The sequence below is a fragment of the Dendrobates tinctorius genome, unplaced genomic scaffold, assembly GCF_039654945.1.
Source record: "Dendrobates tinctorius isolate UK_male_01 unplaced genomic scaffold, ASM3965494v1 ptg000016l, whole genome shotgun sequence".
NCBI lineage: Eukaryota > Metazoa > Chordata > Amphibia > Anura > Dendrobatidae > Dendrobates > Dendrobates tinctorius.
In genome coordinates this window covers 79,998,267-80,011,487 of record NW_027361684.1, presented here as the reverse complement: position 1 = coordinate 80,011,487, position 13,221 = coordinate 79,998,267, and the positions used below count along the sequence as shown (strand labels likewise).

Here is a 13,221-nt window from a genome sequence, read left to right as displayed (position 1 = left end):
TGAATCGAATCTTAAAGTGTTCAACTTGCGTGAAATTGCGAATTTGAGGAAATTCGATTTTAGCTAGATCATTCACGGATTGAACCACTCATCTCGAGTTTTAGACCATTAAAACTGAAAACTTATTGGTTCCTCTTTGGCACCTTAAAATGTTAAGGGCTACGATTTTCTCCTTTACAAGGATATTAAAACAAAGACCATATTATAGTGAACATAAAGATATTATTTGACCACAGATGCACAGAAATTGAATTAAAGACCAAGACTCAAATCAAAAAGGGTACCAAGTCTTTAATATAACTTGTATTTTTTACTTTTTTTTTGCATGACTTAGACAATCCCAACATTTGCATTTTTCTCATTTTTAGAATTAAGATTTTTAACATAAAAAATATTTGTTTTCTTTTCAAAAAATACAGTGGGTTCTTTCTCTTTAAAAGTTTGTCTTTCTTTTTGTAAAAAGCTTTCTCGGCGTTGCATTCTTATAAAAAGCATGTGACACCGTGTCATGAAAAGTGCCCTTAAAAGCTAAGCTGTGGAGGGAAAAACTCCTCAGTGCAGGAGAGGACTTTGCTATGAAAAAGCAACGCTGGACACTCCATTACTGATCCTACTAGGAGCTTATAAGAAGGTGGTGACCAGAAAGAAGATATCTGCAAAGAACAAGGCTAAGCATTTCTTCAAGTGTGGTAATAGCCAGCAGGTCACATTGATCTTGGATAAAAGTAAAAGCTGAATTGATAGCAATATTAGTTCCTTACATACCCATGGATCTTCACCTAATCCACTACTCTGAGTTGGTAGAAAACCACTGAACAGGTAACGAAAGGAACAAAAAGTAGTCTAGAAAATAGAAAGTGTCATACAAAGTCATGTGGATCTTTTATTAAAAACTTGTCTTTGTAGGTCCTTTGGGAAAACTTTAGTGTTCAAATTAGGGTTGAAATGAGACAAATTAATAGAAATTGGTTTTCCCTTTTGGTTCATTGCAGCCTTTTCCTTCTATTTTGACTTTCACCATGTTTACCCTTTTTGGCACAGGTTTTGCCATGGCAAACAACTCAAAATCAAACATTTCTGTCAATCCCAAAAATTGGCCTGCTAATTCTGAGGCTGAAATACAGTAAGCCTGGCTGGAAAACCACCAACTTCTGAAGGATGTCTGATAAAATAGGTCCATGAAAATTGTGGACATCCGCAAGTGTTCGGCTTTTAGGGAGATTCAGTTATGACGCACATTCTGACTTGGTCAGGTTTGTACTGAACCGGAATCTGTGATTTCAGACAGTGCACATTCAACGCTGGTCCATTTAAACGTGGATATTGGATTATGGGCTTCACTTCCTCAGATCCAGAACACACACCTAGAAGAAAAGAACATATGGATGTGGTCAAAGTGTTTTATGAATAAAGCATAATTTTATCATTTTACAGAGCATGCTCCCATGCAGGTGTTGAAAATTCATATGGAAACATGTACTTTAAGACAGGAGTCCATCAGAATCTTGTCCAAATGAAAAGGTTGTATGGCGAATGCGATATTATGTCCGCCATGTTCCATATCATTCAGTGATGACCTTGGTTACTACGTATGTAATTATTTTTTTATGATGCTTTGCTTATACAGCGCCATCCTATTCTGCAGCACTTTATAGACATTAGTATTGCTGTTCCCATTGGGGCTCACAGTCTAAATTCTAGAAGGGTATGTTTCCATGGTGAGGATTGGCTCAGTATTTGCTCAGGATTTGACGCAGGTGAAATCTTCATCTGAGGTCACTTGCAGGTCACCTGCGTTTTTGATGTGTTTTTTACATGCATTTTTTATGCGGATTTGTATGTGTTTTTGTAAGCTAAATAAATATATATCATTTAAAAAAAAAAAAGAATTGTGATGTCATTTCATTGTCCAACCTCTTCTTTTACATGCTCCATTGAAGAATAATGTTTACACACACAGATAGATAGATAGATGTAGCTATAGATAGATATATCAATAGATAGATAGCTATAGATAGATATATCAATAGATAGATAGCTATAGATAGATATATCTATAGATAATACCAAGTCCGATGTTTAGTAAAAAACATAACAAAAATGAAACATTAAGAGTTAAATAAAGATGAACACACACACGAAATCTGCATTAGGCCAGGGTCACACTTGCAAGAAACTCGCATGAGTCTCACACCTCAGTACCCGGCACTGCCACCTACACACGGGACAGGAGTGTGCGGCTGCATGTATTTCTATGCAGCTGAACAATCCAGTCCGAGTGCCGGTGGCAGTGCCGGGTATTGAGGTGCAAGACTTGTGCGAGTTTCTTGCAAGTGTGACCCCGACCTTAAACGCAATATCTGTTTTTTTTTTAAAATTGGCGTGGGCTCCCGTGCAATTTTCCCAACCAGAGATGGAAAGCCAGCGACTGAGGGCCAATGTTTATAGCCTGGGAAGCGGGTAATACCCATGGATCTTCCATGACTATGAATATCAGCCCGCAGCTGTATAATTAGCCTTTACTGGCTATTAAAATAGGGGGACCCCCCAAAAAATGACATGGTGTCCCCCTATAATTAATAGCCAGAAAAGGCTATGCAGACAGCTGAGGGCTGATATTCATAACTTAGTAAGGGGCCATGGATACTGGCTACAAACACAGCCACCTCAGAAATGGTGCATCTCTAAGATGCGCCAATTCCGGCACTTAGCTTATCTCTTCCCACTGCCCTGTAGCAGTGACATATGGGGTAATAATTAGGGGTTCTATAAGATAAATATCCATTACTAATCCTATAGTTATTAAAGGGTTAAAAAAAGACGCAGCCAGAATAAAGTCTTTTAATGAAATAAAACACAAAACACAGTTTCCCATCTTTATTGTACTGCTAATCCATGCAAAACCCTCGTTCTCCTGTAAACCTCTGCTAAATCTGAATGCCTGACATCCAGTCATAGCAGAGCTTGTAGATGGCCACCAGAGATGACCATGAGAACTAACCTAGTGTGACCGGAGATAACCCCAGTGGTCACGTGCACGGCTGTTCTCGTAGTCGGCTCTGTCATCGCGACAAATGCAGTGGATGCGAACTTCTGGCGGCGACAAGGTAAGACCTTATGTAAATTAGTCGACATGTGTTCCCGCAGTTATTGTGCATATGACTAATCATTAGATGCGGTTTTACTGCATCTAATGATAGTCTATGTGAAATTTATGCTGCAGGGACGGAGTGTCTCCGCATCGTAAATAGACATGCTGTGGTTTGGAAAGACGTGCCGCATGTCCATTTATGCAGGTCTGCCACCTGCGTCTCTGAACGCATAGTGGAGATGGGATTTCATGAAATCCCTTCCACTATGCTGTAACATCTGGTGCTGCGGATGTATGCAGCGTCAAACCCGCAGCGTTTACTGCCCGTGGAAACATACCCTAACTACCGTATATACTCGCGTATAAGCTGAGGTTTTCAGCCTACTTTTTTAAGCTGAAAGTCCCCCACTCGGCTTATACGCAAGTCATATACCAGGAGGTCGGCGGGGGAGTCAGGTCATATTTACCCACCCTGGTGCGGTCTCTGCAGCCCCCTGCTTCTCCCGGTCTCAGGCTCCTTCCTTCAGCGGCCACGTGGTACTGCTCATTAAAGTCATGAATATGAGCATATTTATGACTTTAATGAGCGGTACCACGTGACCGCTGAAGGAAGGAGCCTGAGACTGGGAGAAGCAGGGGGGCTTCAGAGACCACGCCAAGAGGGTGTAAGTATATGCTATATTCACCTGTCCCCGCTCCATCGCTGCGCGCTGCTCTGTCCTCTCTTCCACACCCTCTGTCTGTGATGTTCAGGTCAGAGGGCGAGGTGACATAGTTAGTGCGCACTGCCCCCTCTGCCTGAACGTCACTGACAGAGAGACCCGGCAGACAGAGCGACGCGCAGCCATGGAGCTGGGATCGGTTAATATCACCAGTGCTGGGGTCCTGAGCCAGCGGTGACACCGGCACCTGTCCCCACCTGCTCAGGACATCGGCACCGGGCCCCCAGTGAGGTGAGTATGTCATTTTTTTATTTGCAGCGGCAGCAGCAGCATATGGGGGCATAATCTATGGAGCATCTTATGGGGGCATAATCTATGGAGCATCTTATGGGGGCATAATCTATGGGGCATCTTATGGGGGCATAATCTATGGAGCATCTTATGGAGCATAATTATGGAGCAGTATATGGGGGTATAATTATGGGGCAGCATATGGGGGCATAATCTATGGAGAATTTTATGGGGGCATAATCTATGGAGCATCTTATGGGGAAGCATAAGGGGGCATAATCTTTGGAGCAGCATATGGGGGCATAATTATGGAGCAGCATATGGGGTATAATCTATGGAGCATCTTATGGAGCATAATTATGGAGCAGTATATGGGGGTATAATTATGGAACAGCATATGAGGGCATAATCTATGGAGCATTTTATGGAGCATAATCTATTGAGCATTTTATGGGGCAGCATATGGGGCATAATCTATGGAGCATTTTATGGGGCATAATCTATGGAGCATCTTATGGGGCAGCATATAGAGCATAATCTATGGAGCATCTTATGGGGCAGCATATGGAGCATAATCTATGGAGCAGCATATAGGGGCATAATCTATGGATCATCTTATGGGGCATAATCTATTGAGCATTTTATGGCGCCTAATCTATGGAGCATCTTTTGGGGCAGCATATGGGGCATAATCTATGGAGCATCTCATGGAGCATAATCTATGCAATATCTTATGGGGCCATAACCTTTATGGGGCAGCATATGGGGCATATTATTCTATGAGCATCTTATGGGGGCATTATTAACCTTTGTGCAGCATTATATGTGGCATATTTTGTATGGAGCATCTTATGGGGCCATCATGAACTGTATGGAGCATTATATGGGGCTCCTGATTCAATATGGATATTCAAAAACATTTAACCTACTGATGTCTCAATTAATTTTACTTTTATTGGTATCTATTTTTATTTTTGAAATTTACCAGTAGCTGCTGCATTTTCCACCCTAGGCTTATACGCGAGTCAATACGTTTTCCCAGTTTTTTGTGGCAAATTTAGGGGGATCGGTTTATACGCAGGGCGGCTTATATACGGTATGCCTTTGTAGTGTGGGGAGAAACTGGATAACTCAGAGGAAACCCACACAAACACCAGGAGAATATACAAACGCCTTGCAGATATTGTCCCTGGTGAGATTTGAACCAAGGACCCCAATGCTGCAAAGCAACAGTGCTAACGACTGAGCCACCATACTGCATTCTGGAATGAAGACACTAGCTGTGGGCATTTCTTGACTTATTTTCTCCATTTATTTTTAAAGCAGATCCCATACCTTTTTGCTGAATTCAGACATTTCAGTTTCATAGTCCGTATACAGACTACAATATCCAGACTGCACGCAATGTCTTGACCTGAATTAACAGCCTTATAGGCATATATAAGACAGATATTTTACTTTACAGAACACGTGGATGGTTCAGGCATTGCGGTCCATATGTCATCTGAATTCTGCTTTATTATTTGTGTATTCTGTCATCATTTCATAACATTTCTTTGTATACATCCATCATTATTATTATTATTAATAATAATAATAATTTGTTTATACAGCGTCAACATTCTGTAGCACTTTACAAATCAAAAGGAACATGTACAAACTGTAGAAGACATTACACAGCGATACATTATTCAACAATTCAAACAAGAAGAATCATAAATACTCACTGATCCATCGGATGCACTTGCCCCTACTTTGTCACCTCTAGCGTTCCAACAAACCTCAAATATTCCTCCTGTCCCCCTGTAGCTGTGAACTAGGGAGCCGTTCTGTCAATCAAAAATACATAGGTATGATGATTTACCCTTTGCTTTACTGCTACAGGCATTTTACTCTTCAATGAGCTTTGATACCACATTTATTCTGTTTTATACAATAATTATGACATATATTGTTCCCCTGAGGTTCTCATAGACCCACCCTTAGACATCCTAGACACTACTAACAAGATAATGATACAAGTCAGGTTAGAAGAGGTTATCCCCGAAGTAAATGTATTACTAATCCACAGCATAGGTGATAAATGTTTGAGCAGTGGGAGTTGGGACCTCTTTGATTGCTAGAATACATGTTTCTAATATGAATGGTCTAGGAGTTTGCGAATGTGGCCACTGCTCCTTTTACTTCTATGGCAGTGATAGTGATGATGTGAGTGTAGGGAAGGTGACCTGATGGACGGACGGACGTGTCAGTATAGAGAAAGATAGGTTTGCACAGTTTAGACAGGTGTCAGTTACTACAGTGGGGAAACATCTAGGAAAGTGTAATGGACGTGCAGTACCTTGGGTTGACCATTAGATGGCAGGGAGGAGTGTGAGCAAAGGACTTGACATCAGCTTAGGGCTTTAGAAACCATTGGTCATGGGGGGTGGAGTTACAGTGACAGGGGACCGGGAGTGCTATAAATACTGAGGGAGGGTTCCAGTCCCCAGGGGGAGCTCCAGTGACAGGAGGACTGTGACAGTCTGTGTGCTGTGAGGAGAATCCAAACCAGGGGGACTGAGGAGAGAGAACGTCAGGGGGGTGGTCCTGACAGGAATACCGCAATATAGACGAGACACAGAGGTTATATCGACGAGGCACAGAGGTTACGGATACCGTGCTAAGAAAGACGTTGGGACCAGTGAAATTACTGTTGGTTTACGGACCTAAGGCGGCCACGGTGACGGACCTGTCAAAAGCGTCAACAAGAGTAAAGGGACGGTACGTATATATACGTCCCTGGCGAAAGTACGGTGTTCTGTGGTGTATTGTAACCGGAGAGCCTTGAGGAAAATTGCGAAGTGCTGTGAGGCTGTCAGGCGGACAGCGAGTGAATAAAGCTTGGACCTGTTGCACCCGAAAATGGCCTCTATTTGTCTCTGTACATCTCTGTGCGGTAAGAAGAGGGACCACCCCCCCAGCTCGCCCCACCGACCCTACATGACCACCGCTTTGCAATAAATGCAAGATGGTCACACATGTGCACTACCATTCTATACAAATGAGGACACTTGACCACGATTCTTACAATCTGTGTGGGTCACAATAGTCCTGTGGATATAGGCTGATCATGACATAGACCCTTCAAGTTCATTGTGTCTGCAAGGTTGATGACAGAATGAAAACCATAGCACATGAAGGATTTGAGAAATGTACAGGCCCTTCCTACACTGTATCATGGAGATTGCAATTCTCCGGTATAGTACTGTTGGTAAACAAAAAAAAAAATAACTTGAAATTCCTGAACATATGCTGCAATTTTTAATGTTACAAGGTACCAATAAGCTGAAACATTATGTGATTTTTGCTTTTCCAGCAGGGGCGTAACTAGAGGGGGTACAGAGGTAACCTGTTACTGTTTAATTTTCTTACTCCGGCAGAGATATAGCTATAGAAGGTGTAGAGGTAGCAGTCACTCTGGACCGTCGTGCCTGAGGTAGCCCAAAAACCCCACTGTTACAAAAACAAACACCACTATTTTAAAGTGGCATATGTTTGATGAGTCCCCTTTTACAGATATTGAATCAGGGGCCAGTAACTTCAGGTTGCAGAAGAGGCATTTGCCACCATTACAGACTGCTGTTAATAATGTTCTGTGCCCCGCCATTTACACTATTGTCACTGATGTGATTTATTTGGACTTTACCAAAGGTATTTGACACTGTACCACATAACAACCTTATTCTGAAGCGCCATACACAGGGATTGGGGGAAACTACATGCAAATGAGTAAAGAATTAGTTAAATGACAGGACACAGTCGTCATAAATCGTACGTTCTCTATATGGGCTATAGTCAGCAGTGGGGACCGCAGGAATCTGTACTAGGACCGATTCTTTTTAACCTCTTTATTAATGACCTTCTGAATGGGACTGAGAGTAAATAGTCAGTCTTTGATGAAGATATCAAACTATGCAGAATTATAAAATCTGACCTTGACATTACAATATTGAAACATGATCTGGATAAGATGACCGAATGGGCAAACACTTGGCAAATGAGATTTAATGTCGATAAATGTGGAGTAATCCACCCAGGATGGAGTAATCCTATTGCTGCATATACATTAAATGGGAGTATACTCGCAACTACAGAACAGGAGAAGGACTTGGGTACTTTGGTTACAAGTAAGCTGAGCAGTAGTACTGAATGTCAAGCAGCAGCTGCAAAAGCAAAGAAGATAAAAAGATAGATAAAAAGGTAGATAAAATCCTGCGATCCCAACAAATTGAAACCCCTCTATAAATCACTTATGAGGCCACATCTAGAATATGGGATTCAGTTTTGGGCTCCACATTTTAAAAAGAATATTCAGAAGTTAAGAGTCAGTTCAAAGGCGGGCAACTAGATTATTACAAGATATGGAAGGCCTCTCATGTGATGAAAGGTTGGAAAAGTTGGGCTTGTTTAGCTTAGAAAGAAGACATCTCACAGGAGATCTTACAGTTAGAGCAGTCAGACTGTGGAATGCCCGACCACAAGAGGTAGTAATGGCAGACACTACAACAACTTTTAAAAAGGGTCTGGACGGCTTCCTCAGTACACATAACATTGTGAGTTATAGAGAATTCAGTGATAAAATGTATAATTGGTGAAGAAAGGTTGAACTTGATGGACCTAGGTCTTTTTTCAACCTATGTAACTATTCTGCTTCCATTCAATTTGAATTCTAAAGCCCCCGTCACCAGTGAGATCGCTGTGTGTGACACTTACCAGCGACCGGCCCCCCTGCTGGGCATCACTGATTGTTGTGGAAAGCCCTGGACATTTTTTTGATCGTTGGTCTCCCGCTGGCCAGCACGCATCGCTGCGTGTGGCAGGCGGGAGACCAGCGATCAGTGAGCTGGAGCTTGCAACCAAGGTGAACAGCGGGTTTCTAAATGCCGCACGGCACTTAGAAACCCGCTGTTTACCTTGGTTACCAGCTCCCTGCACCAGCGCGCTGGTATCTAAGGTACACAGCAACGCGCGGCCTCGTCGTCGCTGGTGAGATCTGCCCATTTGGCAGCTCACCAGTGATCATGTAGCGACACACCAGCGATCCTGACAAGTTCATATCATTGTCAGGATCGCTGGTGAGTCGCTATGTGTGATGGGGGCCTAAGTACTCCAAGTTATCAACATGCCCCAGTAACACCGGAGTAATCAAAGTGGCTGCAGCTACATCTGCACTTCTTTTCTTTTGTTAAACAAAGGCTGTGATGAGTAACACCAGGAATAAGAATTCAGATTGTGTTCAAAACACGTTCGTGGATACCTATATCTCACCAAAATTTAATTTGAACTATTTATGGACTTTTAGATCCATGGATCAGCTATAATGGATGCCTTAGGTCTTCTTCAGATGCCGGTTTTTCTCATGTACAAGAAAAATGGACCACCTTTTTGTTTTTTCCACTTCAGTCAGAGCTTGATCAGAATCTGATCAGAGTGTGGTCCAAGGGTCACCAGGTTTTCTTGTATGTGGAGAAAAAAGTTTTTCCACCTTCTCCTTTCTGAAAATTGAAATTGAACAGCACTCGGATGGTCTGATTTTTTCACATACCCGTAGCCTTCCATTGCCAATTTTGATTTGACTCTTTAAAAAAATGGAATCGTGTCCAATTTTGATCAAACAGACCACTCAGTCTGACTTGAAAATAGGACATCTAAACAGCCCCATGTAAAACACAGAGATAGTTATGAGTTATGCAATAAACTGATGTTTGAACGCACACTAAGAATGACATATGTCATCCGTAGGCTATAAGGTTGTTTCTTTAAATACATCTGCTAAGACTATTAAAAAGTTCAATACACATATATTAAAATTAATGCCTTTGACACATGTCATAAAGTGGTATCCATCACCAATGGGCACCCCCCAAAAATAATTAAAAAAACATGGTGTAAAGTGTTCCTAACATTAAACCTACCTGAGTGTTCCATATATGTACGCATTTGTCAAATGAGCCACTGGCCAGATACTTTCCATCAGGACTAAAGGCTACGCTATAGACAGGTTCTTGATGTTTGGTTAATGTGTGAATGCAAACGCCTCTCTCAACATCCCAAAGCCGGACTGTTGAATCAAATGACGCGCTGTAACCAAATAGGACAACAAACTGAATTTTGATGAACAATAATGTATTATTAATAATATATAAGTCATGACAAGTTGCTACTTAAACTAGATCTATAATTGTACAGAAAGCTAAAGTATATATTGTGTATTGTAAAGAAAATCAGTATAAATATGCACAGAATATATGATATTATCAGTATGGGGAAAAACAGCAATCTCTTTTGTCTTACCTTGCTAACATTATGTTTGCGTTTGGATTGCTGGTTCCAGGACCCGTCGGACTCCACTTGATTGTGTAAATTTCTTTATTGTGGGCCTGCAGATCATGTACACACACATCTTGCTTCATACTCCAGATCTACAATAAATTAATTAGCAATGTTAATGTCGAGGTCTCCAAAATTAATATCTACACATGATGTGGAGAACTTAAGGTCAATTATTTCAAAAAATTTTATGATGGCATGCCTTAAAAAAATAAGTTTTGAAAAATCTTGGTTAGCAAGACCTTTGTGTCTCAGAAAACCAAAGCAGCGGGATGGCTGGGCACAGATTTAAATGTATCAAAATATATTGTTTCAGAGGGTTACGTCAGGCAACATCAACTGAAATAAGGAGGTTTGTAGAAGAGTCTCTGGGAGCAATCTATGTTTCTTTACCCTTTGTTTAGAAACTGATAGTATAGTGGGACATGGGACAAAAATTGAGGCTAAATTACCGTTGTTTACCATTTTGAAACAACTGTATCAGCAAATATGTTCTTTATTAGAAGTTCCTGATTTGGATAAATCCATTGTACGATATCCAGCCCCACTCTGTCTAACCAGTCCCTTATGCCACTCTATATAGAAAGCCTGAACTATGTGCTGATCATAAGAAGGCATAGAAGCCTGAATAAATGATATTATTTCAGAGCAAACACAAAAATAAAATCACATGGAGATATTCTGCCTTATAAACCACATCCCCAATTCATCAACACACCAGAATCCAAGTGGATTTTGTGAATATAATACAATATTTAATAAATGCACAATGGTATTTGGGTTATTTAGGATCTGTAATATACATGACTTCAAAGTTCCAATATAGTGATGAAGTCCTAAGGGCAAATACAACCCCATGACCTGCTCTCCCATACACAATATTAGGGTATAGCTATTCCCTGTCTGAGGTATGAACACAGGATCATCAGTCATGTAATGTTACAGAATGAGGCAGGCTCAGTGGGCATTCCCAAGGTTGCCAACCATCCAAAAATTCATGGACTGTCAACAAAAAACAGGTATTTTTTGCAGTCTCTACTTTAAATTAACTACTTATGTACAATGCATATGACAAAGACTGACATGAGTAGTCCACATGCAGACAAATACATAAGGAACCAGGAGAGGCACAACTAGGAGGAGTAAATCCCACTAATGCTAGCTCTTCTGTCCAATGGCCGCCGGCACTTCCCATGATTTACATCCTCCAGTCACAGAGAAGCAGTAATACTGGCATGGCGGTGAGTCAGGGTATGTGCACACGGTGCGGATTCTGCTGCGGATCCACAGCGTTTCTGCAGCTGCGGGTCCGCAGCAGATTTAGGTGCATTGTACAGTACCATTGTTTTCAATGGTAAACTGGAAAACGCAGTGCACATGCTGCAGATTTTTCAGCGCGGTTTTGCTGCGGGTTCAAATCCGCAGCATGTCAATTCTTTAGTGCAGAAACGCTGCAGTTTCACACCTGCAGATTTATCTGCGGTTTTTACTACAAAATCCGCAGATCCAAAAAACTCTGTGTGCACATAGCCTAACTGTTTGGGTGTATCAGCTGTACTCATTCTCTTACATTTCTTTGTCCTCCACCTATCATGTCAGATGAACTTTAGAGCATGGAAGACAGACACTGAACTTATTATATTAATTTATATAGAAACACTTCTCCTGTCCTATGTACTGAGCGTAATTCTCAGTGTCTACTCTTATTCTGTATATAAACACTGCACAGCACAACTTCATTCCCATTTTGATGATTTCAGCCCATAAACTGGCCTTTTACTGATTATATACCAATCAATTAGCGTTCATTTATTAGCCTATTTACACATGTGGGCACTTATGGGATACCTGGCATATTACACAGGCCGATAATTTGGAACAAATGTTCTAAGGTTACTTTCACACTTGCGTTTTTTTGTGCTGCGCACCGTGTGCAGTGCAAACGCACATAAAAAACGCATCATGCGTTTGTGTGCATTTTTTGCGGGTTTGGGTGCGTTTTTTTTAAAAAAACCATGTGTTTTTTTGGGGCAAGTTGGACGCACAAAAAATGCAACAGGATGCATTTTGAGCGCCCGAGCGTACACTACAAAAAAAGCATGCGCATACAAGCGCGTACAAATGCATGTGTATGCTCACCCATGTAAAGTATAGGGAAAAAAAATGCATGCGTTTTTTGCGCAGAAAAAGAGCAAAAAAACACAAGTGTGAAACCAGCCTAAGAAATGTTTTTTTCTAGGATTATCATTTTGTCTAGATGGGCTTTACTGTGTCTTCTATACGCTAATTGTGGTTGTCAGTATCTGCTCATTAGAAATTTTGAGTCTTAGGCCTCATACCCATTGTCGATTAAAAAAGTGGTCCGATTTCTGGACTGGAAAAAAGGGTGGAGTGTTATGCCAGTGTCAAGCGATTTGTATGCGATTTTTTTATTTTTCCATCCGTTTTTTTTCCCAGCCACTCTTTTTCTACAGTCATTTACAGGACCATTTACAGTGTTCTATACCACATAATGGTGATGTATCCGTTAAAAACGGATGGTCCATTTTTGGTCCGTTTTTTTAATCACACCCATTGACTTCTATTGTGGAAAATCGCTGCAAATCACAGCATGCTGCGATTTTTTTCTCAGACCGATTTTGGCTGAGAAAAAAATCGCAAGTGAGATGTCACCCATTGACTAACATGGGTCTGAGTGCAATCCGATTAAAAATCAGATTGCAATCGTCCGATTTTATCGCCAGTGAGTATGAGACCTTATAATTGTTATAATTGTACTTCAGTAGCATACTGTTATCTAAATAA

General features: G+C 41.2%; 1 protein-coding gene across 3 annotated transcripts in view; it reads right to left on the bottom strand.

Annotated features, from left to right (window-relative positions):
- Positions 1-273: 273 nt before the first annotated feature.
- TBL1X (transducin beta like 1 X-linked) overlaps positions 274-13,221 on the bottom strand; it is a 489,223-nt gene continuing 476,275 nt past the window's right edge. For all 3 annotated transcript variants that reach the window (XM_073565980.1, XM_073565981.1, XM_073565979.1), the window contains 4 exons: positions 10,381-10,508; positions 10,002-10,167; positions 5,772-5,873; positions 274-1,364 (listed from right to left, as the gene is read on the bottom strand). In XM_073565980.1, the coding sequence (XP_073422081.1) occupies positions 1,338-1,364; positions 5,772-5,873; positions 10,002-10,167; positions 10,381-10,508 (423 nt within the window). In that variant the 3' untranslated portion in view covers positions 274-1,337. The remainder of the gene's footprint in view (positions 1,365-5,771; positions 5,874-10,001; positions 10,168-10,380; positions 10,509-13,221) is intronic.